Source organism: Cordyceps militaris, assembly GCF_000225605.1.
Source record: "Cordyceps militaris CM01 unplaced genomic scaffold CCM_S00006, whole genome shotgun sequence".
NCBI lineage: Eukaryota > Fungi > Ascomycota > Sordariomycetes > Hypocreales > Cordycipitaceae > Cordyceps > Cordyceps militaris.
In genome coordinates this window covers 115,636-142,005 of record NW_006271974.1, presented here as the reverse complement: position 1 = coordinate 142,005, position 26,370 = coordinate 115,636, and the positions used below count along the sequence as shown (strand labels likewise).

Sequence of the window (26,370 nt, the reverse complement as noted above, 5' to 3'; positions counted from 1 at the left end):
CGAGCAGCTGCTGGCCGCGCTTGAGCCGCGGGGGCTGCAGGCCGTCACCGGGACGGGCGCCGCCGTCGGCTTTGCCGCGTGGAGCTTGGGAGGCGGCTACGGCCCGCTGGACGCGCGGTACGGCATCGGCGCGCACCAGATCGTCGCTGCAAAGGTGGTGAATGGCCAGGGAAGGCTGCTGCAGGCGGATGACCGGCTGCTGAAGGCGATTCGCGGCGGTGCTGGCTTCTTTGGTATCGTGGTGGAATTGACAGTCAAGGTCTACCCACTAGACGGCGTGAGTAATGCATTCGAGTCGTCAAGGTTTCGACTGCCGCAACGGTCGCTAACTTGATATTGCAGATTCAATCGGGTGTTTTCCTCTTTGAGTCGTCTGACCTCGAAAAGACCGTCACCACCGTCCTGACCGCATACAACCAGCTGGCCGGCGACGGGCTCCCCAGCAACTTCTGCGTGCTGCCCATCATCATGCCCTTTCCCAACGCCGGCGTCATCCTCGCGCTGTCCACCGTCTGGAGCGGCGCGGCCTCGGAGGAGTCGCGCGCGTGGGCGGACAAGGTCGGCGCCTTTGCGCCTCGCCTGCCGGGGCCGCCGGTCCAGGCCACGACCATGCTGGGCATGCTGCGCAGCCTGACCAAGATGATGCGGCCGCACGTCCGCGGGCACTGGCACAGCGCGTCCCTCACGCACCTCTCGCCGCAGGCCATTCGCGTGCTGGCAGCGCAGGCGGCCAAGATTCCCGCGGCAGGAAACGGCGGCTTCGCGCTGCATGTGGTGCGCGCCGACAGCCCGTCGTGCGCGGGCACTGCGCCGGCTTCCGTCACGCCGTACGGCACCCCGCACGTGTCTGTCGACATTCTGGGCATCGTCGACATTGCCGGCGAGGACGAGGTAGAGCAGGCCATGGTGAGCTGGGCTGAGGAAGCCAGGGATGCGCTGGCCAGGGTTGATGCTGCTGCTGGCTTTACGTATCTGCCGTTTACGCATCCCAGTCACCTCAACTTGCAAGGCATTTTTGGCGACAACTTGGAGTTTATGCGTCAAATCAAGAAGGAGCAAGACCCGAACAACGTCTTCAACAATGGACTTGTCCGTGTGTAAATATTCAGCTATTTCTTCATACCAACTGACGCAATCAATGTCCAATGAATAATTGCACAAACTAGATGTTTTTCCAATACATATATGCACTAGAAATATTTGTTACAGATTTTGGGGGCGGGGTCGTGACACTCATTCCATCGCTCTGCCTCGCCGGTGCGAGAGAGTTGCTCGTTGCAATTGCCGACCGCTCCTCCGCTTAATCAAGGTCATCTATTTAGATTACAATATACTTTATTTAGAAAAAGGCCCGATTTCTCACCTACACGGAATAGACCAGTCCAGACCCTGTCCGACCCGTTGAGGGTGCATACATCTGCATCGTGAGCATTCTATTAACCCCGCAGGCTGCAATGACCGCATTAGCGCTCTGTACAGACCCTTTCAGCTCCGCTGTCGAGTTTATATTGGACGTTTAGTCGCACGTATGTAGTCATTGTCATATAGGCAAATATGGCATGATAAAGTAGCAAAACCAGACAAGTTGTCATCATCATTCATCATCATCAGCAGTGACGAGGCCATGGTTAGTTGACCTGCTCGCCGCACTTCCTTTCATCCAGTCCTAGACCGTTCATTTCATTGACGCCAAAGTGGCGAGAATCACCATCTTGGCTCATACACCATTTCATGCCTCGAAAACGTACGCAGCGACGCCTTCGTACGTGTATCCCAACCTGCGGACCGCATTCTCCATCTCGGGCGAGCTGGTCGTGTAGAAGTGGTCCCGCTGGCCGCCGCTGTAGGCACGGTAAAACGGGACCGTGTCGTCTCTGTTGCCCGCCTTGAACACCCAGCCCGTGATGCCCTCGTCCTGGTATCCGAGGTGCTGCACGGCGTTGTCGCGCTCCGCGGCCGAGGTGGTGTAGAAGTGGTCCGACGCGCCCGGGGACCAGGTCCGGTAGAGAGGGACGCTGTCTCCGACCAGTCGCGAGTAGATGCGGGCGGCGACGCCTTCGGCAGAGTAGCCGAGGTTGGTGACGGCGTTGTTGTATTCGTTGTAGTCGGTGGTGTAGAAGTGGTCTTTGGCTCCGGCGCTGTATGCCCGCCACAGCTCGGTGATTTGTTTGGCCTGTGCCTCCTTGAGATAGAGTTAGCACCCAATCATGTTTTTATGTTCATCACACCATGGTAGTTTGGTGGTTATTGTGAAGCAAGTAGGTCATGCATACTGCGGTGGCTGGAGCCGCAGAGACGGCAGCGCAGAGTGTGGCAAGAACGGTGAAGAAGCGCATGGCTATTTTTGTAGTTGTTGTCTTGTTTTTTTATCCTTTTAATATGAACAAGTTGCCACTTCACTTGCACATGGCAGAGGAGACGGCCGGTATTTATGTCCCGGAGGGCTTCGCTCGGGATGCTCTTCTTCCCATGCTACGTTGCACAGCTTCAGCTCTTGGCCAAGTTTTCGTTAGTAAGAGCGCGTTCTTTATCCGCAGTGCGGCTGAAGCATTCGTCGCCGTACTTGGCGATATCATCCGTAGCTGAATATGGCTGGGCATGGAACATGGTCCAGACTCCTGGGCAGCAGCGCAGCGTGCATCATGCAGATGCGATGCTCATGCCGCAATGACTTGAATGTGAAGCGACATCACTAACAATCAACTCACAAAAAGCGGAGTAACTGCAATTAATCTGGGCAATTCCTTGGGTTAAATGCATCTACCTTGAGAGACGGTCGAGTCCCCAAAGATGTTACCGTTTACGACGCCTCAGTTCTTCATGTGCAGCAATAATGAACAAGGCTCTGTGTGGACGCTTTTGTGGTAACATCGCGGCTTTCTTCCCCGCCTATAGGCTAGATTAAATCCTACTCTGGTCAGTTTCTCAAGTACGAGATATACCAGATGAAATCCTACTCAGGTCAAGTTCTCGAACTCGAGACTCCGCAGCGAGCTCGACTGCTGCCTCCACTTGACAGAGGTCTTCGACTGTACCACTTTGCGCACTACCATGGCTGTATTCGAGATTTTTATAGAGTCCTTGAGAGGTTACTCCTTGACTAGCGCCGTCTCTGTTGTGTTGATAGTGGCCCTCGTCCTGTCCCTCGTCGCGAGGCTGCACCAGTTTCATCGCCTCCGACACTTTGATGGACCGCTTCTCGCCGGCTTCTCCCGTCTTTGGCTCCTCCAAACAGTATGGGGCGGCAAATCCCATCTCATCTTCTGGGACGTGACTTCCAAGTATGGTATGGAGCTACTCTGGCCGTGGCCCATTTCCTAGCCTCTAATTACATGCTTTCCAAGGCTCCATTGCGCGGGTCGGTCCAAACGATCTAATCACCAGCGATCCCGAACTTGTAAAGCACATGCACAGTGTCCGATCTGCTTATCGGCGCTCGGATTGGTATGACGGTATAAGGTTTGACCCAAACAAGGACAATCTGGCGTCGTTGCGAAATGAGGCTGAGCACAAGACTTTGCGAGCAAAAATGGCGGCCGGAGTGAGTTTCATTCTCCAATCCTCCCTTATTAAGATCCCTCCATTGGTATCCCATGCTGTGGAGTTATTTGGCCATCTTCTCATCTGTTCCTAGTACTCTGGTCGCGAAATCGACGGGCTAGAGCTGAAAGTTGATGAAAACATCCTACGCTTTATGCATCTACTCGCCAAGTATGCCAGCGCCAACCAGGTTCTCGACTTGGCACGCAAGGTTCAGTATTTTACGTTGGACGTCATTTCCGACATATCCTTTGGCAAACCCTTTGGTTTCCTCGAGACAGACTCGGACATTTATCGATACATTGAAACCACGGAGCGGGCATTTCCCCTGCTCATGATGACCACCGTCGTCCCCTTCTGGGTCAAGATTCGCGCCTCGCGGCTTTTGAGAAGTGCAATGCCCTCTGAAAGCGATCGGTTTGGGCTTGGTAGAATAATAGGGTATGTCTAGTACCTCAACCCACCCTCCCTCTTCCATCCACCACTCCTGGCTGACCTCGTCACTACAGGATTGCCCAAGCAGTCGCCGCTGAACGCTTTGGCAAAAGTCCCAAGGTTCAACGTGACATGCTCGGCTCATTTGTATCTCACGGACTAAGCCAATCAGAGGTTGAGTCGGAGATTCTACTTCAAATGTACTCATCCGAGCGCTCTCTTCTCCATCTAATCCGATCACTAACATGGCAATCAAGTGTCGCTGGTTCCGACACCACCGCTACCGCCATTCGCTCCACGTTGCTGTACATTTCCACGAGCCCACGGATTCATGCCAAGATGCGCCAAGAGATTGACGACACTCCTCTTTCCGACACAGTCGTTTCCGAAGAGACAGCGCGCTCCATGCCCTACTTGCAGGCAGTCATCAAGGAGGGCCTGCGTATGTTCCCCCCCGTCGCCGGGCTCATGGCAAAAGAGGCACCAGCTGGTGGACACTACTGGAAGGGCGTCTTCATTCCTGGCGGTACGCATGTCGGAGTATGTGCTTGGGGCATCTTTCGACGACAGGATATCTGGGGCACGGATGCGAATGAGTTTCGGCCCGAACGGTGGCTGGACAGCACACCAGAGCAACTCGGCCGAATGGAGGGAACCCTCGAGCTGATTTTTAGCCACGGCCGGTGGCAGTGTCTTGGTCGTTCTATTGCGCTGATGGAACTGAACAAGATATTTGTACAGGTACGATGTCGCGAGCTTGCTGCTGGCTGCGCTGCTCCAAGCAACTGACAGACACAGATTTTGCGGCAATTCGATGTGTCCGTCTGCGATCCGACGAACCCTTGGAAAGTCTACAACTGTGGCATATTTTCGCAGAGGGATTTCTATGTGAGGCTCAGTAACCGACAATAATACGATGCTGCCGAATGGAGCGTCAGATGCTCGTCCGCTCGGGGGCAAACTTGTATCGCACCCCTCGATACTCGTCCGAATAGCCGACTCCATATGTGGCAAGCCTGCTGAAGAAGCTTCTGATGCCGGGCAGTGGCATGTTCACCACGACGCGGGTATAAGTGTTGGCAGGCACGCCCCAACTCTGGGTGCTGACCTGACCACGCCACGCTGGCCTCCTCATCATAGATTTCTCTTCCATTCATCATCACACAATACACCTGTTTCCCTTGCTTTTGCTCGTGCTGACCGGTCGTGATGCCTCACTCCCTCCCTTGATACACTACAATAAGTTACGGTCGCATATTAGCTCCGGTTCATAGGCCACCACCGAACGTACAGACATATAACTTCATTTTTTTTATTATTATAAGTATAAAAGATATATAAGATACATAAGATAAGTAGGATAAGTAAGATAAGTAAGACAAGTAAGATAAGTAAGACAAGTAAGATAAATAAGATAAGTACGAACGAGCTAATATGCGACCGTAGACGGAATACTCCTAGGTTAGGCCGTTCCTGATCAGCGCTACGTAGTCTTCGACGGATATGTTTGTATTTTTTTTCTTTTAAATAAAACAGGAGGATGGAAAAGGGGGATAAAAGTAGAGCGAGAGTCGTCGCTTGTTCTGAGGCGACTAGCAGGGTTCGTCTCTAATAGATCGAGGATTCGAAATAGTATCTCTATTGTACTAATTCTCTATATATGTCATAGTGAAGTTCTTTCTATCAACTGTCGTTTAATTTGCATTCATCCTAGCGAACAGCCCACCAAGCATAGGAGCTCGCCCGCCGACGAATAAGATCGCAATGCCGCTCCTAAGCGCACGTACCCCCCGGTCTAGATCTGAATTGGCAAACATTTAATTATTTACAGAACTTAGAAAACCCAATGCCTCACCCGCTAGAAGCCACTGATCCCCATCCCTCTGGATTACGGGTGCAGACGAATGTACCCATTTTGCATCGCGAGGAGTTGGTGATTTGAACTGACCGTGCCCTGTGGTGCGCAGTGAGACTTGTCGGTCGGGGAATTGCGTGTTGCTTATTGTGGCATGCGCTATTGGCGGCAATCCAAGCTTGTCGATGACGCCGTACTCGCTACGGTCCGGTCACGGTCGGTACAGCAGTGATTGTGAATGTTATTACTGTGCCTGCGGCTCCTGTAAGGCTGCCGGAACCCTGTGACGCGCTCGATGATGGATCTGGTGGTATGACAAAAGTGGAGGTATCAAGCGTCACAGTTGTTGTGATGGTGCTGGAGCTTATTGTCAAGGTAGATGTACAGCTTGAGTCGCTGGATGTCGCCTGTGTTGTCGAGCTTGGAGTGGATGCAGATGTCGTCGTGGTTGAAGATGACGTGGTCGTTGGTTCACTACTGGAGTCTGTTGTGCTCGAATCCGTCGTACTTGATCCTGTGGAAGTTGTTCCTGAGTTTGTGGAAGTTGTTGTCGAATTTGGGGTCGATGAAGATGTCTCTGTGGATGAAGATGTCTCTGTGGTTGAAGATGTCTCTGTGGTTGAAGACAATGTTGGAGTTGATTCGGTGCTGGAGTCTGTTGTGCTCGAACCCGTCGTACTTGAGATTGTGGAAGTTGTTGTTGAGCTGGTCGTAGGTGCAGATGTCATTGTGCTTGAAGACGACATTGGGGTTGCTTCGGTACTGGAATCTGTCATGCTCGAATCTGTCATACTTGAGCTTGTGGAAGCTGTGGTTATACTTGTCGTTAAGGAGAGTGTTGAGGCCATATCAGTACTGGAATCGGTTGTGCTCGAATCCGCCGTACTTGTGCTTGTGGAGGTTGTGGATATACTTGTTGTTGAGGCTAGTGTTGAGGTCATCTCAGTACTGGTATCCGACGTGCTGAAATCTGACGTTGAGGTAGTTGTGGGTATGCTTGTCGTTAAAGAAGTCGTCGAGGTCATTTCACTGCTAGATCCCGACGTGCTGGATCCCGGCGTGCTAAGATCGGATGTGCCAGTATCTGCCGTGCTGAGATCTGACGTTGAAGTGGCTGTGGGCATGCTTGTCATGGAAGGAGTCGTTGAGGTCATTTCACTACTGGATCCCGACGTGCTGGACCCCAACGTGTTGGCATCCGACGTGCTTGAGTCTGACGTGCTGGATCCTGGCGTGATGGTATTCGAAGTGCTGATATCTGACGTTGAGGGGGTCGTAGGCATGTCTGTTATCGAAGAAGCCGTTGAAGGAGTCGTTGGGGTCCTCTCACTACTATTGGCCAAAGTGCTGGTATCTGACATGCTGGGACCCGACGTGCTGGTATCAGAAGTGCTAGGATCTGACGTCGCGGTGGTTGTTGGCATGTTTGTCGTCAAAGACGTCGTCGGAATTACCTCGCTACTCGAAACCGACGCGCTGGATTCTGGGGTGCTGGAGCTTCCCTCACTGGGGCTCGTTGTGGTGATGGGTGTGTTGGTTGTTGAAGAGGACGTTGCGCTTGATCCACTGTTGGGGTCTGGGGAGCTGTGATCGGTCGTGCTTGAGCTTGTCGTGGTTGTGGATATGTTTTCTGTTGAAGACGAAGTTGGGGTCACTTGACTGGATAGAGTCGTCGCGGGGTTAGGCGTGGTGGGATTTGACGTGCTGGAATCTGCCATGCTTGAGCTTAGAGTGTCTATTGTTGTGCTTTCCGTTGTAGACAAAGTTGGAGATACTTCGCTGGAGCTAAGAGTGGTCGTATCCGTACTAGAGCTTGCGGTTATAGATGTGCTTTCCATTGCTGACGAAGTTGGGGTCTCTTCGTTGGAGCTCATGGTTGCGGTATTCAACGTGCTAGAACTGCTCGTGCTTGAGCTTGCAATTATGGTTGTGCTTTCTATTGGTGAGGAAGTTGGGGTTACTTCGCTGGAGCTTAGAGTGGCTGTATCCGGCGTGCTAGAGCTTGCGATAATGGATATGCTCGTCGTTGATTGAGATATCGAAATCATTTCGCTGCTCGAAGATGAAGTACTTGAGCTAGGAGTAGTAGAGTCTGGCGAACTAGACTCTGATATCGTTGAGCTTTGGGTGTCTGTAGACGTGTTGTCCGTCGATTGGGGCGTTGTGGTATTTTCGCTGCTTGAACTCGAGGTGCTTGAACTCGAGGTGCTTGAACTCGAGGTGCTTGAGGTTGTAGTGCTAGAATCCGACGAGCTAGACTCCGTGATGGCTAAGCTTGTGGTCTCTGAGAATGTGCTGACCGTTGATTGAGATGTCGAGATTGTTTCGCTGCTTGATGAGGCACTTGAGCTCGAAATTCTAGACTCTGACGTGCTAGACTCCGTCGTCGTTAGGCTTAAGCTAGTTGTGATTGTGAGCGTGCTTAGGGTCGAAGATAGAGTCGCGGTTACTTCTGTGCTCGAATCTAAGACGGTTGAGCTTGGTCTGGTATCCGTCGATGCCGTTGAGTTGGTTCCCGGTGTCGAGTTGGTTCCCGGTGTCGAGTTGCTTGTGCTTGGTATGACTGAGCTGTTTGTTGCTAGGTCGGTTGTCGTAACAGGTTCGGTGTTTGAAGTCGGGTCTGGTACACCACTGCCACTTCAGGATGAATACGATGACAAAGATATTTCTGTCGTAGTCGGCGTGCTCGATCTATCCAGTGTACTCGACGTAGTTGGCGTGATTGGCACTGTGGAAATAGATGAGAGACTCGAGGTAGTCACCGTACTCGATGTCACTGGCGTGATTGGGATGGTTGATGTGATGAAGGAGCTTGGGACGCTTGGGAAGCTGGAGAATCTTGAAGTGGGCGGCTGAGAGGTACCCGATGGTGACGTGGTCACTTTGGAGGTCATTGGAGTAGTAGAAGACTTCGATGATTCTTGCTCTGTAGAAGTTGCACTACTTGCCTTGGAGGAAGGGAACGCTGATGAACTTGTAGTTGCGACCGTCTCTGAGTCTGCAGAAGAGCTAATCGTCGTCGGATCACCGTATGAATTGCGAGATGTCACTGGGGTACTCTGCACTTCGCTTTGGGACGACGAGCTCACTGTCAGTGAGGTCAATGTCGTACTGCTCAGGGGCGGCATGAGCGTGCTAGTTGTGGCTTGTGTTTGTCGGCTAGTCTCACTGTCAATGCTAGTTATTGTGGTTGAAATATTTGCGCCTGTCTCTCCGCTCGAGCTCGTCTTCTCGGTATTCGGACTCTGTGAGGAAGGAAAGCTATAGGTTGCCTGGAACTCGGGGCTGGTGGTATGTGAAATGACCGAAGTCACCATGCTTCGAGGCCTTGAGGTAGTCTGAGATTCCGGAATTGTCTGTGTACCCATTGGAATTGTTGAATGGTCGCAGGTAATAAAACTTGATCCGGTGACCACCATTGTTTCGTCGGACGCTGCAGAATAGACCTGATCGAGTTCCTCGTCGATAGGAGAAGGCAATGTCGGTCTTGTCTCGCTTTCCACAGTGACTAGGATGGAGGACTCTTGGAAGACGTTGGTTTCTGTAATGGGCTGTTAGCTCTCAATCGGACGTTTTGAACCAGCAGCCCTGACTTGCCTGTGTAAGAAGCTTCAGCGATGCAAAAGCACCGCCCAACGTCAACCAATTGCGATCCCCATGGTCGCTGGACGGTGACAGTCTCTGTCACAATCACCGTGTCCTCGACCTGCGCTCGAGTACCTGCAAGCAACAGCGCTACGGCGCATGCAATGTAAGTCATGGAAAACGCGTTCCGGTGTGTGAGCGACCACGACGACGATGTTGCCGACGTTGGACTCGACACTGCGCGAAAATTTCGACAATGGCTCAGAGCTCTGGCTCGAGAAAAGGGCCATTAAACGATTCAAACAACATTGGGATTCTATATCTGGTCTAGCTGGTCCCGACAAGCCATCGTCTGAGCAGTCGACGATTAAGCATTGCCTTGGCCCGTTGCGGGGAGGGAGTCGTCTTGTCATGGCCGACGTGAAAAGAGCCGGAATGACACTCACGAGCTGGGGGATAAAAGGACGAAGCGAATAAATGATTTCATATTGGTGACAACCATGTTTGCCGCCTAAATTCTGCCAATCAAGCTTCCTTTTACCTGGAACTGAGTGGTCAATGATGGAGCTTCTCACGGGTTGGAACTTGGACACGGACGCCACTTGAGTCGCTCATGCCTCCAAGCATGGCAAAAGAATGAAAGTAGCACGTCTCTGAGACTTTTGGGGAAATTGCAGTATTTGAAGCATGCCAAGCGTTTTTATATTTATAGAAATCGACCGCATCGGCGCGGAACGCAGAACCAAAGAGGCCTAGAGGTACGCCAGAGGCGAGACAAGGCGCGAAAACAATGGGCTGCTGAAGACGCCACATTCTCAGCGAGCCAAACGCAGCGAAATGCGGCGTAACTTTGTTCTTACAGCATCATGTCCTGGCAACCGTGTAACGCCTGAAAGCCATTCATTGCCCAAAGCCTTGGTACTTATTAGGGTGTCGCGGCGAGGCAAAACCTCCACTAAATTGGTCAGCAACCGAACTGAAGCTTCTCGTCGCCACTCCTCGACGCCTTCACCATCCGCCTGCATTCCATCCACACACACACACCCGCCCCGAAGATGGAGAGCAAGATCCGAGAGCTCCGCGGCATCCTCAAAGACTCGGCCTCTGCGCAGCGCGCCGCGGACCCGCGCACGATTGCGCTGCAGCACGCGCGCGTCGTGCAGCACCGCAAGGACCTCGAGGCCACCATCCTCGACAGCCTGATCCTGCTCTCCGAGTACCCGCCGACGCGCGGCCCGGGCATCGACGCGTCGCGGCCGGCCGCGTCCGACGCCGCCGGCTTCAAGACGCACGTGCGCCTCTTCCAGCCCTCCGACTACGACGACCTCATCGCCGAGCGCCACGTCAACGGCCTGTGCGGGTACGCGCTGTGCCCGCGCCCGCACCGCGACACGGGACCCGGCGGCACCTGGCGCATCACCGGCGCCGGCCACATCGTCAAGCGCGAGGATCTTGAGCGCTGGTGCGCGCACGCGTGCGCCCGCCGCGCCCTCTACGTCAAGGTCCAGCTGCACGAGGCCGCCGCCTGGGAGCGCGCTGGCAGCCCCGACATCCACATTGACTTGCTCGACGAGGACCTGCTTGATGCCGACGTAGACCGCGCGACGCAGCAGCTGGCTGACTTGCAGATTGAGGAGCAGGCGCGCCAGGCCAGGGACGCCGCGGCGCTGGCTGCGGAGAGGGGCGATCGCCCGCGCCGAGCGGGCGGCGCCGCGGGGAAGCAGAGGGTGCCTGTGTCGCTGCAGGAGAGGGAGACGCAGGTGCCGGATTTGAAGAACCTGCGCATCAGCGAAGACGACGACGACCATTTACTTGTCGAGGGATATAAGACCAATCTAGGCGAGTCTGCTCACCGATAATGAGGCATGGTATCTACTGGTTGATGATATTTGTTGTACACATATACGTAGCTTACGCTTTACTTTTACGATTTGAGATGAATGATACCCACTGCAAGGAAACATTTCCGCAAAGGACGCTTGTCACTGCTTTCACGTGAAAATTGTTGAGCATTTCGAGCTGGACGGTAACCCTTTGCGGTGTTGCAGTTCGTATCATTTCGTCTCTGGAAAGAAATCAAACAAGAGGGCTTGTCCGCTTCTGTTTCACACGCACGCACAGCGGGCACGGGGAGCGTCCCAGCAAAGAGGAGACATGGCAATCAAGCCTTTCAATGAGGGACCAAGCCACTTCTCTTGCGAGAAACAGCCCGGCCCTCATCGTCCAGCGACACCTAGTGGGGGCGAAAAGATCTTTTCTTTGAGATCTAAAGCACTTTCGCTAACCGATCCTTGAGACGCCAAGTCGTCATAACATCCGCGGCACGTAAAATGGCCATGCAAAAAACCCAAAAAATGTAGTGTGTGTATCAATGTGTTTCTCCTCGTCCGTGATCCTGTTTTCTTTTTCCGAAAGACAAATGAAACGATTCGCTTAATCGCGGCGGGGGCGGTTGCCACCACCACCGAAGCGGCGCTCGGGGCCCTGGGACTGAGCAACGGCGACAACGTTGACGGGGATGGAGTCAAACTGCAACAAAAAGTCTTGTTAGGTCCTTTCTTCTGGTACAATTTCAAAACTCGAAGTAGAAGCAAGAGAGAAAAAAAACTTACGCCGAGGTGCTTGAGCAGGTCCTTGGTCTCGCCATCGACCTGGAGCAGGCCACCCTCGTTGTGCGAGGGGTCGAGGGCCGAGATCTCAGGAACGTACTGATCCTTGCGCTCACGCTCCTCCTCCTGGAGCTTGAAGGAGATGCCGCGGACGGGACCACGCTGAATGCGCTTCATCAGATGGGTGGTGTAGCCGGCAATCTTGTTGCGGAGACGCTTGGAGGCGATGATGGCAATCTCGTCGCAGATGCGCTTGTTGGTCTCAAAGTCGAGGGTCAGGCGCGGGTAGTAGCGCTCAATGATGACCTTGGCGGACTTCTTGACGGTCTTGGTGCGGACGCGACCCATGTTGGCGGTGTTGTGGTGGTGGTGGTGGGAGGGGTGTTGGTGATGTTGTCGTGGGTGGGCAAAAGCTGTCTCGTAGTCTCTCACGAAATTTCGACCATCTCAAAAATCGGTGATCCGGGTTTCAGTGGGGCACTACCAGTAATTAGGGCTTGTGGACAGCGTCACCTGCTAGATCACGTGCAAAGCGCAAAACGTGGGGCACAGCTGGTGGGGTTTCTTAGAGGACTCTGATTGGACAATTGACCAGACATCCTTGCGGAAGTAATGAGACCATCAAGCATGAAGCAACCTCGCGGAAAGGCTCAAAAACATTGGTCTTGCAAAAACCATGGCACCTATTGACCAGTCCCCTATCAGCTACGCCCTTCCAAGATTGATGCAATTCCGGGTCCTGCTACTTCAATATGAGTAAATCTTTCATTCAGGTTTATGCTACTGGTACATGTTTTATATGAGATTGCGCCGGCTTCCCGTAGATATACAATAATCCCCCATGACTCTCACCTAAAGCGCTTGTTTTGCATAATCTCGTCAGTGACGGTGTCTAGCCGATGCGCAGCACGATCCATGCCGGTCTCTTGAGGGCGCAGCTCACGCTTCATGGGGCCATCATGGTACACCTTACTCTTGCCGGTGCTCTCCTTGGCGATGACTTGGGCTTCCGCGCCCGCCTCCCTGAGCTCCAGGATAACGCGGCCGCTGGGGTCCACGCTGGCCGATACGGGCTCAATGTAGGTCTTGGCGCCGCCAAATGTGGTTGTGTCGAGGTTGGCAATGCCGTTGGGCAGTTGCCGCACGCTACCCTTGGCCTTGGGGTTTCTGGTATTGAACTCGTTGTCGCCGGAGGGTGGGTCTGCCACGAAACCAGCGACACCGAGGCGAGGCGGCGTGTTGATGGTCCGGGGGCTGATAAGACGGGCCAGCGTGGGCGTGCGGCGCGCCTGGGGGCCATACACCGGGTGGTTCTCCAGGACGGAGCCTGTTCGCAGGTAGCTGATGCCGGCCGATGGATGTGTTGTGGGTGGTCCGGCCTTGCCCCAGGGGCTCTCGGCCAGCGGCGGGAAGAGACTCTGGACCATGCCGACGGGCTGGCCAAGCGGTGCCAGGTCGAGGAACTTGGAGACGATGGCGTACAAGACGGCCCGGTCGTTGCGCAAGGCGCGCAGATACTCGGTAAACTGTGCTTCCGTAATGTCGGCGGCCGTGACGGGCGGGGGCACGTCGATGCCCTTTTCCATGGCGTAGCTGTTTTGGCGGGCGGTGATGTCCTCGGCGAGGCCCTTGCGCAGCAGCGCGCGGAACTGGGCGCGCTGCGGCCGGACCTGCCTGTCCAGGTAGCGGCCAAACTCACCCTCTGTCATCCGGGCCAGCCAGGGGCCCTCGTACTTCCAGCGGAGATGGCCGGCGCGGTCACCGTCGGTGGCATCGAAGCGCTCCTCAAAAACGGACTTGTGGCCCGGCGTCTCGCGGAGCGTGGTGCTACCGGCCTCGGCGCGCTTCCGCGGGATCGCCATGGGCACGCGCAGCTCCTGAAACTTTTCGAGCGACAGCGTGTGGTCGGCGGCCGACGCAAAGTCGGTCACGTTCTCCATGGCGTCGATGTTCTTGAGACGGATGAGGGGCGTTGACGTGTTGAGCGTCGTCTTGAGCGGAAAGGGGCGCTTGAAGCCCCAATCGCCGTTTTGGCGCGACGACAGCGGCGCCGTCACCGACTGCATCTGCGGCCGCGCCTTGGTCATGGACTTGGAGCTCCGGTCGGCGATGTGCTGCAGGCCGGCGTGTGGTTCGGGCAGGGGCTTGGGCATGGAGAACATGCGCGAGGATCGCAGCAGCGCCCCGCCGGGCGATACAGCGCGGCCGCCCATGATGAGAATTGGGAATGGACCGCGGCCGAACTGGTGGGCGAATGGGCAGCTGGGTGGGAGACAATTGGTCGTGATTGAAGCTGGCAAGTCGTTTGCTGGCAGGATGATGTTCAGGAAAATTGCTGGAGCTGGAGCTGGGGCCAAATTGCCGTGGTTTGGCCGATGTCCAGGGCGAGGAGATGCATTTTAGCGGTCATGGTGAGATTTACAGCGCGGAAGACCTGCCAAACTCCACTAAACCAAAATTTTCTACCAGAAGCGTTATGCAAGGCTTCACTGGCAGCTCAAAGGAGGGTCTCACGCTGGGCAGAAAAGCTTTCTGACTTGCATGAGGCTCCAAACACTTGCAATCACATCTAGCAAAGGGGATGTTGGCAGCCCGCAAGATGGCTTCCAACGTATATACTTCGCCAGCTCTCAAGTTTGAGCTGCTCGGGCGTTGTTCTGTGAGTCTCGCATACGCACGTGTCATCCAACAGGTGGCCAACTAACAGGCTGTGATAGACAACGAGAGCCAGAGCATCGATCCTTACTTTGCCTCATGGCCCGGTGAAGCTGCCAGTATTTATGCCGGTTGCTACCCAGGCTTCACTAAAGGGCATCACGCCAGAGCAGCTGGAGGAAACAAGTTGCCGGCTGTGCCTCAATAACACATACCATCTTGGGCTGAAGCCAGGCCAAGAAGTGCTAGATGCTGTTGGTGGCGCGCACAAGCTCCAGGGTTGGAAACATAATATCCTTACAGACAGTGGCGGGTGAGTGTGCTGGTGCCGGCTGTGAAGCTCTCACATCACTAACACTAGGCAGCTTCCAAATGGTCAGTCTGCTGAAGCTGGCCACTATTACAGAAGAAGGCGTTCGCTTTCTGAGTCCCCACGATGGATCTCCCATGTTACTTACGCCCGAGCACTCCATGTCATTGCAAAACTCTATAGGCAGCGACATCATGATGCAACTAGACGACGTGATTGTCACAACGTCGCCAGACACGGAACGCATGCGCGAGGCGATGCGGAGAAGCGTGCGCTGGCTCGACCGCTGCATCGCCGCGCACAAGAAGCCCGAGAGCCAGAACCTGTTTTGTATCATCCAGGGCGGGCTGGACCTCGCGATGCGCCGCGAGTGCTGCGAGGAAATGATTGCGCGCGACACGCCCGGCATCGCCATTGGCGGACTCAGCGGTGGCGAGGCGAAGGCGGACTTTTGCCGCGTGGTGGAAGCGTGCACGTCGATGCTGCCGGAGCTCAAGCCGCGCTACGTTATGGGCATCGGGTACCCAGAGGACCTGGTGGTCAGCGTCGCGCTGGGGGCCGACATGTTTGACTGCGTGTGGCCGACGCGGACGGCGCGGTTCGGCAACGCCGTGACCAAGCAGGGCGTCCTCAACATCCGCAACGCTAAGTTTGGCCACGACTTTGGGCCGATTGAGACGGGCTGCGGCTGCGAGTGCTGCCGCCCGGGGGGCCTGGGCATCACCAGGGCCTACATTTACCACAACACGTCGAAAGAGACGGTGGCGGCGCATCTGCTCACCATTCACAATGTGTGGTACCAGCTGAACCTGATGCGCGAGGTGCGCGAGGCGATTCTGGAGGACAGGTTCCCTGCGTATATCCGAGCCTTCTTTGGGGGGCTGTATGCGGACAAGAGCGAGTTTCCGGCTTGGGCGGTGGAGAGCTTGAAGACTGTGAATGTAGACTTGCTGGCTGAGTAAAGGCCAGATACATTGTGGAAGACATGGATCGGCGTTTGGTAGCAAAAGCGTTGACGTTTGTGGTGATGCATTTACCCTATAGTAGGCTCTTTGTGTGCGATTGAATTACATTGACCGTCTCATATACTGCAGATGTTCATCAAATGTAGCTGCAATGCAAATCTCATGTTTGTCTTCTTTTTCTAGGACAGGAGATGAAGAATGGCGTCGCTTTGTCGAACACTACACGAAATGCATGAAGGTCTTGTGAGGCGACGATGGCAGGCTAACTCCATGCTCCCTGTACTAGCCAGCGACAAGTTTTTGGATCTTGGTTAAGCTCAGACAACTCGGGTATCTTCATTGACTCAGTCATGGCAAGACAAGGCGTGTACGTGTAATGCATTATTGAGAACCCTTCGCAAGCCTCTGGTTGGCTTGCCAGCGTGTGTGACTTCTTTACTTCCACGCTGAGCGGGGTGACATCGTGCAACAAAACAAGACAGCCCTGCAGCCCTGCCATAGAGTTTAAAGCATTGGCTAACAGCAGACGTAACGATCAAGGTAACAAACAACCAACTCCAAATGCTTTGCGGCTGCCAGCCAGCTTGACCCTGCCTATGCACCAAGCCGTCGCCAAACGCGCATATGGTGTGGCCGCGACACGCCATGACAGGCTTCTGGAATAACAATGGTCCACAAAATGCATTTGTAGACGGGGTTACGGACCAATGGTTGAACAAGGGTGGCGCGGTGGTTTCGAGAAGATTTGATTAAATATATTTTACTTGATTTCATCTCGGCGTAATCGGTGAAAGTTGTTGTGCGTTTGTTTCGTCCGAGGCGGCACAGTAGACAGTAGTTGGTTGTCTGCGAGTGAAGGAAACGACCTGACCAGATGCAAGCAAGGTTGTAACTACTAAGAGTTTTTTCCTTTATTTTTCAGAAAAAAGGTTGAGGACACCTTGCATGAATTCAAAGCTTATGAGAATTTTCAAATGGAATAAAATCAAAGGCACAGCTAGTCAAGTCACAACTAAATCGCACGTTAGACAAAGCCAGCCCACTAATGCAACAAACACACCACCATACTTCCATGCGTCTCCCCTGCCAGGGGCCAACTTAACTTTCGCATAACAACAACGCTTGAACCCCGCCACCACCACCTTTTCCCACGGACAGCCTGCCAATCTATAGCTGGAATTGTTATAATTGCCTCGTCTGCTGCTGTCGCGGCCATTTTGAAACCCAACCTGCCTATAGGGCCTATGATCTTCTACACAGCATCATGCGCACGCCTAGCACCGCCTCGACGCCGTCGCGCCGACTGTCTGCCCACACCACCACGGCCGTGTCCGCCAGGGACGACGACAATGGCATCACGCAGTCGCTCAGCCAGCTGTCGCTGCTGACCTCGGGCGAACACCACGCCGGAAGCGCGGTCCCGCGCGGCGGCGGCGGCGCGCTCAGACAGCCCTCGTCGACATCGCGACGCACCTCGGTCTCGCCCAGCCACCGCATACCCTCGCGCAGCCCGTCCGGGCGCGACTCGCGGCCGACGACGCCAACCCTGCTGCGCAAAGCCTCGATGAACTCACTGCACTCGGCCAACGGCCACGGGCCCGGCCGCGCGCCCTCGCGCCGCGCGAGCATGACCCAGACCATGTCGTCGCCCAAGATAACCGCCCGCTCGCCGTCAGTTGGCAGCCTGCCGCCCGCCGAGGAGCAGAAGCAGCCGCCGCTGACGGCCGCGTCCGTCGCCGCCAACTACTTTCGCGCCGAGATGCAGATACACCACGGCCCGGACGCGACGCTGCCGTCCGAGACCGTCGTCATCCTACACGACGCCGTGTACGGCCACCGCTTCGCCCGGCCGCGCACGTCGCGCAGCGCGCTGAGCACCATTGTCGAGCGGCCCGAGCGAGTCAAGGCGGCTGTGCTGGGTGTGTCCCTGGCCTATGTTCGGCTCGGCGAGCGCCACGACGAGGGAGCGTACCCCCTTCACCCCAAAGCCAAGATTCGCGACATCCCCAAGATTCCGTTTCGTATTCGGAAATCAACGCGAACCGTGTCCCTGACGTCGGCTGCGGTGACAAATGTGCACGGCACGAAATGGATGGAGGAGCTGAAAACCATGTGCGACACGGCCGAATCCAAGCTGGCCTTGGGTGGCCGAGAGCTGCAAAGACCCGACAACACTGAAAGAGACGAACCTGCACAACCACTGCATGAAGGCGACTTATATTTATGCGCCGAATCGTTGGACGCCATGGAGGGTGCTCTTGGCGCCGTATGCGACGGTGTAGACGCTGTCTTCAGCCCGGCCCCGGCCCCGCGACGCGCATTTGTGGCTGTGAGACCACCAGGTCACCATTGCGCCGCGGCGCACCCTTCAGGCTTTTGCTGGGTGAACAATGTACTGGTGGGAATCATGCACGGCGCTCTCACACACGGGCTGACACATGCTGCCATTATCGATTTTGACCTGCACCACGGCGACGGATCGCAAGCCATTGTCTGGCAGCACAATGCGCGTGCCAATGCGGCGACCAAAAACTTTCAGCAGTGGAAGAAGACTTCCATAGGATATTTCAGCTTGCACGACATTAATTCCTATCCCTGTGAGATGGGCGACGAGGAAAAGGTCAAGAATGCTTCCCTCTGCATTGACAATGCTCATGGACAGAGCATCTGGAATGTCCACTTGCAGTCTTGGAAGACAGAAAGGGAGTTTTGGGACATTTACGAATCAAAATACTCGGTGATTTTGGAAAAGACGCGCATCTATCTCCGTGAACAAGCAAAGAAGCTCCGAGCAGAGGGGAAGGAGCCCAAGGCAGCCATCTTCTTCTCGGCCGGTTTTGATGCCAGCGAGTGGGAGAGCGCAGGCATGCAGAGACACCAAGTCAACGTCCCCACTGAATTTTACGCTCGACTCAGCCAAGACGTTGTCAGAATCGCCAACGAACACGGTCTTTATGTTGGCGGCCGTGTGATTAGCGTCTTGGAAGGAGGTTACAGCGACAGAGCCTTGTTCTCCGGTGTCTTTAGTCATCTGAGCGGCCTGGTCGGCAACCAGTCGATGCAGACATTGGACGCAGCGCGCGGCCTCGGCTACGAGATGGGCCAGAAGCTGGGCACCATTGCCGAGCCCGGCCCCGAAGCCACGGAGATGCAGGCCCCCGCCGGCCCGTCCCTGCACCAGTACGACGCCAGTTGGTGGTCCAGCCAGCACCTCGACGCCCTCGAGTCTCTCATCACGCACCCCCAGTCCCCTCCCCGGAAGCCGCGGACCGGCACGCCGCCCACGTACTTTTCGCCCACGCACGCGTCGTCGGCCAAGGTCATGGACCCCGTCAAGGTGCGCCGCAGCCTGTCGGGGCTCTCGTCGACGATTCAGCGGCCGCGCGCCGCGTCGCCCGTCGCGCCCGACGTGCCGTGGACCGTGGCGGCGCACGAGCTCAGCAAGGTCCTCATCCCCAGCGACCGGCAAGTGGACAGCTGCCGCGCCGAGGACCTCAACGCCGAGGCGACGCGCGCGCGACGCGATAAACAGTCGATCCTTTTGGGTATCCCCATTCCGCCGACGCCTGTGCCGCAAGAACGACCGACGTCCCGCATGGCGCTCCGAGAGCGCAGGACCAAGGCGGCGAGCTCATGTTCCACGGATGACGGCCCCGCCGCCCACAGGACCCCTGCGTCGCCGAGCAAGCGATCCTCGTCCCGTGGGGCCAGGGCCAAGTCGACAGAGGCCGAGCAGGCCTCCTTTGCTGCCTTGCATCGCCGACGCTCCCGCCGTCTCAGCGAGTCGGCCACGTCGCAGAGCCCGAGTAAGGAAGACGCCGTGCCCGTTCCGCCGCTACCCGCCGAGTACGAGCAGACGTCTGGCAGCAGCCGCGCCGGCTCTAGCATGAGCGGCGGCCAGCTCCCGGAGCTCGCGCGGGGTCCACTACTGCCGCCGCCGCCATCCAATCTACACGTCAAGAAGACGCGGCAGCGAGGCGGACCGGCGGCGGCAGCAGCCCCCACGCCCAAGGAGACGACGCCCAAGACGCCCCGCGCCGCACGCCCCGCTGCAACACCGTCGAGTAAGGCCAGGACGGCGCCGGCGGGCGCCGGCAAGCCGCGACAACAGAGCCGGCCACCCGCGCCAGCGTCGAGACCGCCCGTGCCCCCGGCCGTGGATAACATTACCACGGGTATGCGCAAGATCAAGATTAACCTGATTACGCAATCCCAAAGGGAGGCCAACAATGCCCTCCAGCAGCACACGTCGGCGGCAAGGCCCCCTGCTGCTGCTACTGCTGCGCCGGGCGTGCTCGATGAGCGCCCCGCACCGACAGTCTTATCCGCGACCGAGCCGTCCCCATTGCAGCAGGCGCCGTCTGACGCTGGCTTTCTCAGCCGGAGCACCGCCTCGGGGCTCTCGACGCCGCTCGACGAGCAGTCCATGATTGACTCGCCGTCGCCGCTCGAGAAGAAGACTGCGGCGGCGGCCGACGCCGTTAGCCCCGTCGCTGACGACGTGACGACGAGCCAGGGCGGCCTGTTCATAAACTACCAGCCCGAGGGGCCGGCGCCCGTGGCGGTGGTCCAGCGCGGCGGCGGCGGCGGGAACGGCTCACTCCAGTGGCTGGAGCCCAATGTCCCCACGCCCTCGGCGACGACGCCCGCGGTGACGCCCAGCCCGGTCAAGAAGAAGCAGGGCGGCGTGTCGCAGCTGTTCCAGTATACATCCTCGGGCATTCCGTTTGCGCCAAGACCCGGGAGCAGCGGGCAGCGAGGGGCAGCGGTCGGCGGTTTGGAGAAGCCCAAGGAGGAGGCGAAGGCAACGGCCTTGTGGGCGGTTCCGGAGACGCGCACATGAGATGGTGATGCGTGCTGGGTCTTCAGAGTGTTTTTTTCTTCTTCTCGTTTTGCTCTCTTGGTGGTATTAAAAGCAAGGTATCTGTGGGGGGTCTTTTGGCATATTGAATTGGGGAGCCACACCCGTTGTAGGATTAATATCGGCGTGACTCTTGCTGCCACGGAACAGATTTTTGCATATTCTCATTTCATTACAATGGCCGGCCTTGTTCTTTTTTCTTGTACCTTTTTTCTATTGATTATTTCATCGTGTTTGTTTATATATTTCTAATGTACGATACCCCATGCTTTTTTCATGGAGTTTATTAAATGCGTCGCTGGTCCGATTTTTGTACTCTAGCCCCCTCCCCTCTTCTTCACACAATCAAGACCCTGACGTCTCTTGTCTACTTTGCCGCCCGTCCCCTCGCCCCGCGTGTTGTGATCTGGCATCGTGTACGTTGATGAGAGAAGTAGCTGGGGCCGTGCTCTACTGGCCCGCGGCAGGCTCAAACTGCGCGCGAATCTCGGCCAGCGGCACGGCGACATCCTCGAGCGTCGTGGGGCCCTGGCCCGCGGCCCAGGGGTGCGGGTTCCGCCGAAAGGTCCAGACGTCCTGGACGCCGAGGCTCTGCAGGTATGTGACGGCGCCGAGATAGTTTGTCGCGACGTGGGCGATGCCGTGGCTGTCGTCGGAGAGGGTGAACTTGCCACCGAGCTTAATCCATTCCTGTTCACAAATTCCCATGTTTAGCAGGCACACACTCTCCCCCCCGGGTTCAGTGCACCTTTGTGCCCACCACGCCTTGAGAAACATACCTCTGCGATGCTGCGGCCCGGGTACGGCTCGGCCAGGCCCTTGCGGAGAGCCGCGCTGTTGCACTCGAGCCAGGCGCCCTGCTCGGCGGCCAGGCGCAGGTTGCGGCAGATGCGGGCCCAGACGCCGTCCCAGGCGCGGCGGACGTCGCGGTCCGGGTGGGCGCTCAGCAGGCGCACGAGGTCAAAGTGGCCGACGACGCGGGGCCGCAGCGCGACGAGCATGGCGTGCTGCAGGTCGTAGTAGTCCTCGTGCAGGCCCTCCTCGGTGCCGCCGCGCGAGGCGGCGGCGACGGCGGCGGCAAACGTCGCCGCGTCGTAGTCGATGGGGATGCCGTGCACGTGGTGCACCGAGCCGATGAAGTAGTCGAGGCACGGCGCCGCCGCGACCAGCTGCGCGACAAGCGCCCCGAACGCGGGCCGGATGAACTCGGCCTCGAAGCCGATCAGCACGTGGATCTGCGCCGCGTACGCGGCCTGCAGCCGCTGCGCCTCGACCAGGTACGCCTCGTGCCGCCGGGAGAGGCCGGCGAGGGCGGCTTCAGGCCCGGCGTCGGTGAGCTGTGAAAAAAGGGAAGTCGATGAGCGGGGAGCCATGAGGGAAGTGAAGGGAGGGGGGGTTACCTCTTCGGGGTAGAGATCGCGCTCGTCGTAGCGCGGCATGTGCTCGGTGAGTCCTATCGTCTTGAAGCCAACCGAGATGGCGTGCTTGATGATGTCCTCGAGCTGGTCTACGGCGTGGCCGCAGAACTGGCCCGAGTGGGAGTGCATAGTAAACGCCATGGCTACTCAACTGGGGTCTGGATACTATGAGTCACTCTGTCGTTGGGAAGGGGTTTCTCAGCACCTCGAGAAATCGACTGCGTACATGGATCTTTATATCTTTTACCGTCAATGACGCGCCGGGGCTTTTGTGATTGTGAATTCGGAGCTTTGCGTCTTCACGTGGGCGGTTCCGGCGATGTGAATCGACCAATGTGGGAATTTTTTCTGCCCGCAAACCGGAGCGGGTGCGGGAGCGCGGAAGCGCGCACCGATATCCACAGACAGGGCTTAGGGAAATGCCCATACGAGCCAATGAAAAGGAATAAAGGAGGGCTAGATGAACAAGTCGAAATTGGGCTTTTCGGGAGACGTCATGACGCCATGTGTGCAGGCGCTGTAGCAAGTACATACATAGCGCCAACGAGCACACTTGTGCCTCAAGTTAGCTTATCAGAAGCGATAAATGAACATGGATGACACTCTCTGCTATTCATGCTAGTTCTATACCTGGTTAGTGGTTGTTGATTGCGATTGTGGGCGCTAATAGTAGTCAGCGGAGGCAACTAACTAGGTACATAAGTAAGGCCACTTTTGTCCGCGAGTTGTTGATGGAGATCGGAAGATAACCCTTGTACATGCATGTTCTTTGTCTATTATCGTGTCCCGTCTCAACTCTCTTCCTACATCAACACCGCCTTTTTAAAAAGGGGGGATATAGGCATAGGAGGCACGCCTTAGCATACCTTTTATTTTTCTTAAAGGGATTTAGAGAGTTCACCTTCTATATCTACTACAATATAGCAGCGTAGTCTACCTTATATTAGTAGGAGTGTAATCTACTACGTTAATAGTAGTGGGATTAGCACTAAGAACTAAGTTATATTATCTTACTATATAATAGTAATACCCTAGGTAATAAGATACCTTTTACTAAAGGTAGTATTTTTAGGTATATTCCTTAAGATAGAAGTATATAGAGATACTAGGAACTATAATAAGCTATATTATATAGGTAATAATATAGGTTTTTTTTATTTTTTTTTAATTTTTTCTTATATCTTTATAGATTAGTAACTATAGAGGTACTAGATAGGCTTTATAGCCTAATTAGTGTATAATTTACTACTACTACTACTATCGTGTCCTGTCTTTCCGTGTAGAAGCCTGCCAAGATGGCCCTCACCACTTTGTGGGGTACGAGGCTCCGATCGGGGGTACTTTGAGCACCTACGGATATCAAAATGATATAAATGCGCCGTGTCGGAATAGTGGTGAATTCACTCCGTGTGAGCCCTGTGTGGAAACGCCGTCTCCCGGCTATACAGTTGTCCGCGGACTCGATCTTTACCCACGGGTAGCTTGACAGGGTTGCAACTGGCAACTAGCTTGACCAGATTGACTTGTTTCTCAAAGGAGCGGCAACTGCATTTATGAGAGTCCTGGGAGACCCTGGTAACAATGTTGAATTTAAATAAAAAGTTACTGTCCATGACTGTGGCAACAGTGGCCCACCAGCTCCTGTCAACATGTTCTGCTTAGCTATTCACACCCATTTTCCGCCTTGCACGGCCCTCCAACGAGAACGGAGATTTATTCAACATTAAGTAGGCTACTAACATGCTCGTGAGATTTTCTCCCAATCCAAGCCGCGGAGCTGTCGAATCTGCAGACTGTGGCCACTAGTTCGGCGCAACCCCCACCCCCGCATTCTTGTATAAGAAAGTCTGGGGCACCTCGGCATCTCTCACTTACACCGATGCCCATCATCATTTTCCATCATTTTTTCCCCATCTCCAGCAACTCACCATGGCTACTCGCGAACCCATTCCAACGTACGTCCTCGGCGTCGGCATGACCGAGTTCATCAAGCCGCGCGGCCTGCGCGACTACCCCGAACTCGGCTACGAGGCGGGCATCAAGGCCATGCTGGACGCGCAAATCAACTACGACGACGTGCAGACGGGCATCGCCGGCTTCAACTACGGCGACTCGACGTGCGGCCAGCGCGTCTTTTACCAGTTCGGCATGACGTCCATCCCCATTGTCAACACGGGCAACGCGTGCGCCACCGGGTCCGCGGCGCTGTACCTCGCGCGCACCATGATCCGCGCCGGCGCCCTCGACTGCGTGCTCGTCGTCGGCTTCGAGAAGATGGAGCCGGGCCCGATCCGGGACAAGTGGACCGACAGGGCCAAGCCGACGCAGCTGAGCCGCCAGATGATGGAGGACATGCGCGGCCCGGCCCCGGGCCCGCCCAACGCGCAGTATTTTGCCAACGCGGGCCGGGAGTACATGGAAAAGTATATATCAAACGAGGGAGAATTCGTTGGTAGCTGCTGCTAACACAAAGCCGTAATTAGATATGGCGCCAAGGCAGAAGACTTTGCGGAAATCGCGCGCGTCAGCCACGAGCACTCGCAGCGCAACCCGTACGCGCAGTTCCGCCAGGCGTACTCGCTGCAGGCCATCCTCGACGCGCCCATGATCTGCCCGCCGCTGACGAAGCTGCAGTGCAGCCCGACGAGCGACGGGGCGGGCGCGGCCGTCGTCGTCTCGCAGCGCTTCCTGGACGCGCGGCCGCACCTGCGCGGGCAGGCTGTGCTCATGGCCGGCCAGCAGCTGGCAACGGACTCGCCGCGGCTGTACGCGGCGCGCAGCGCCATCGATCTCGTCGGCTACGACATGACGCGGCGCGCCGTGGCGGCGGCGCTGCGCGAGGCGCAGACGTCTCTCGACGCGGTGCGCGTGTGCGAGCTGCACGACTGCTTCTCCGCCAACGCGCTCGTGCTGCTCGAGAGCCTCGGGTTCAGCGGCGTCGGCGCCGCGCACGAAATGGTGCGCCGCGGCGACATCACGTACGGCGGCCGCGTCGTCGTCAACCCCTCGGGCGGGCTCATCTCCAAGGGCCACCCGCTCGGCGCCACCGGCCTGGCCCAGTGCGCCGAGCTCGTCTGGCAGCTGCGCGGCTGGGCCAACAACCGGCTCGTCAGGGACGTCGACGTCGCGCTGCAGCATAATCTGGGCCTGGGCGGCGCGACGGTCGTCACCGTGTATAAGCGCGCGGATGGGGGAAAGAATGCGGCGGTGAGCGATGAGCAGATTGCAAAGAGCAGCTGGCTGGGGTATAACCCGGCGGTCGAGGCGCGCGGCTTCAGAGAGGCGGATGCGGCAAAGGTGAGGAGCCGCACGGCGCGGAGCGAGTATGCGCTGTCGGACACGCAGAAGAAAATTGAAGCGCGTCTGTAGACAGAGGCTGCTTTAGAGATGGTGGTGTATGTAGCCTGAGTGTATCTAATCGAAATTTACCATGTATATGCGCTATTACAAGTGTGACTCGGCATCTTGAGACAGTCGAAAGAGCCCCTCTTGAATGCATGTTGCAACAAGCACGCCTTCGGCCGTCCATATCCTCTCCAGAACCAGTCCTCTATCCTGCCCTGCCCATGGCGTCTCCATCTCCATTACCATCCACTCGTCTGCCTTGACCGCTTCCTGGTTATGGAAGAAGATGGTGTGATCTAGACTCACCATCATCTCGATCCTCGGCGGCGGCGCTTTCTTGACCCCCCCCTGCCCCCCTCGACTCGCCGCATCCGCGAGCTCCTCCTCGGCCAGGACCTGGAAGCGCTCCGTCGCCGCCTCGCGGTGGCCCTCGTCCAGCTTAGCCACCACGCCGCTCACGAGGTTCCTGTTGCTGAACCGCCGCGCCTTGTGCACCCGCGGCACCGTCCCCAGAAAGTAGTTATCCGTCATGTACGCCAGCGCCGCCAGCTGCAGCGCCGCATCGTCCGCCGCGCCCGGCGGGAGCTTGGCCCTCGTCAGCTGCACGATGCGCTGCCTCTCGGGGCGCTCCTCCGCGTCCTCCTTGCGCCCGCGCACGCGCATCGACTCAAACGGGCAGTCGGCGTCGACAGCGCTCGTCGACGCGCGCGCGCCGCCGCCGCTGGTGATGGCCGCCAGCGCGGCAGGAGATACGGGCGACGCCGGCTGGTGCTGCAGCATGCGCGGGCCGCG

At 56.6% G+C, this 26,370-nt stretch overlaps 9 protein-coding genes across 9 annotated transcripts; 5 read left to right on the top strand and 4 right to left on the bottom strand.

The window, feature by feature from the left end:
- Positions 1-1,729: 1,729 nt before the first annotated feature.
- Positions 1,730-2,336, bottom strand: CCM_07342 (Glycoside hydrolase, family 25; the record flags this gene model as incomplete). Its single annotated transcript, XM_006672483.1, has 2 exons — positions 1,730-2,182; positions 2,274-2,336. The coding sequence occupies 2 exons, from the start codon at positions 2,334-2,336 to the stop codon at positions 1,730-1,732; spliced, it is 516 nt and encodes a 171-aa protein (XP_006672546.1).
- A 715-nt stretch (positions 2,337-3,051) lies between these two features.
- On the top strand, positions 3,052-5,466 carry CCM_07341 (cytochrome P450 monooxygenase, putative; the record flags this gene model as incomplete). The annotated part of the gene is made up of 7 exons (XM_006672482.1): positions 3,052-3,286; positions 3,345-3,541; positions 3,635-3,968; positions 4,064-4,716; positions 4,774-4,863; positions 4,971-5,042; positions 5,437-5,466. 7 exons carry the CDS (start codon positions 3,052-3,054, stop codon positions 5,464-5,466), a joined length of 1,611 nt encoding a protein of 536 aa, XP_006672545.1.
- A 5,004-nt stretch (positions 5,467-10,470) lies between these two features.
- CCM_07340 (DUF408 domain protein) lies at positions 10,471-11,274 on the top strand (the record flags this gene model as incomplete). The annotated part of the gene is made up of 1 exon (XM_006672481.1): positions 10,471-11,274. The coding sequence occupies one exon, from the start codon at positions 10,471-10,473 to the stop codon at positions 11,272-11,274; it is 804 nt and encodes a 267-aa protein (XP_006672544.1).
- Positions 11,275-11,848: 574 nt separating this feature from the next.
- CCM_07339 (40S ribosomal protein S17) lies at positions 11,849-12,372 on the bottom strand (the record flags this gene model as incomplete). The annotated part of the gene is made up of 2 exons (XM_006672480.1): positions 11,849-11,944; positions 12,028-12,372. 2 exons carry the CDS (start codon positions 12,370-12,372, stop codon positions 11,849-11,851), a joined length of 441 nt encoding a protein of 146 aa, XP_006672543.1.
- A 500-nt stretch (positions 12,373-12,872) lies between these two features.
- On the bottom strand, positions 12,873-14,237 carry CCM_07338 (uncharacterized protein; the record flags this gene model as incomplete). Its single annotated transcript, XM_006672479.1, has 1 exon — positions 12,873-14,237. One exon carries the CDS (start codon positions 14,235-14,237, stop codon positions 12,873-12,875), a length of 1,365 nt encoding a protein of 454 aa, XP_006672542.1.
- Positions 14,238-14,623: 386 nt separating this feature from the next.
- On the top strand, positions 14,624-15,951 carry CCM_07337 (queuine tRNA-ribosyltransferase; the record flags this gene model as incomplete). Its single annotated transcript, XM_006672478.1, has 3 exons — positions 14,624-14,683; positions 14,742-14,992; positions 15,060-15,951. The coding sequence occupies 3 exons, from the start codon at positions 14,624-14,626 to the stop codon at positions 15,949-15,951; spliced, it is 1,203 nt and encodes a 400-aa protein (XP_006672541.1).
- A 1,267-nt stretch (positions 15,952-17,218) lies between these two features.
- CCM_07336 (histone deacetylase HosB) lies at positions 17,219-20,797 on the top strand (the record flags this gene model as incomplete). The annotated part of the gene is made up of 1 exon (XM_006672477.1): positions 17,219-20,797. One exon carries the CDS (start codon positions 17,219-17,221, stop codon positions 20,795-20,797), a length of 3,579 nt encoding a protein of 1,192 aa, XP_006672540.1.
- A 468-nt stretch (positions 20,798-21,265) lies between these two features.
- Positions 21,266-22,374, bottom strand: CCM_07335 (histidinol-phosphatase; the record flags this gene model as incomplete). The annotated part of the gene is made up of 2 exons (XM_006672476.1): positions 21,266-21,505; positions 21,595-22,374. The coding sequence occupies 2 exons, from the start codon at positions 22,372-22,374 to the stop codon at positions 21,266-21,268; spliced, it is 1,020 nt and encodes a 339-aa protein (XP_006672539.1).
- A 1,788-nt stretch (positions 22,375-24,162) lies between these two features.
- Positions 24,163-25,602, top strand: CCM_07334 (nonspecific lipid-transfer protein; the record flags this gene model as incomplete). The annotated part of the gene is made up of 2 exons (XM_006672475.1): positions 24,163-24,685; positions 24,734-25,602. 2 exons carry the CDS (start codon positions 24,163-24,165, stop codon positions 25,600-25,602), a joined length of 1,392 nt encoding a protein of 463 aa, XP_006672538.1.
- Between the last annotated feature and the right edge of the window lie 768 nt (positions 25,603-26,370).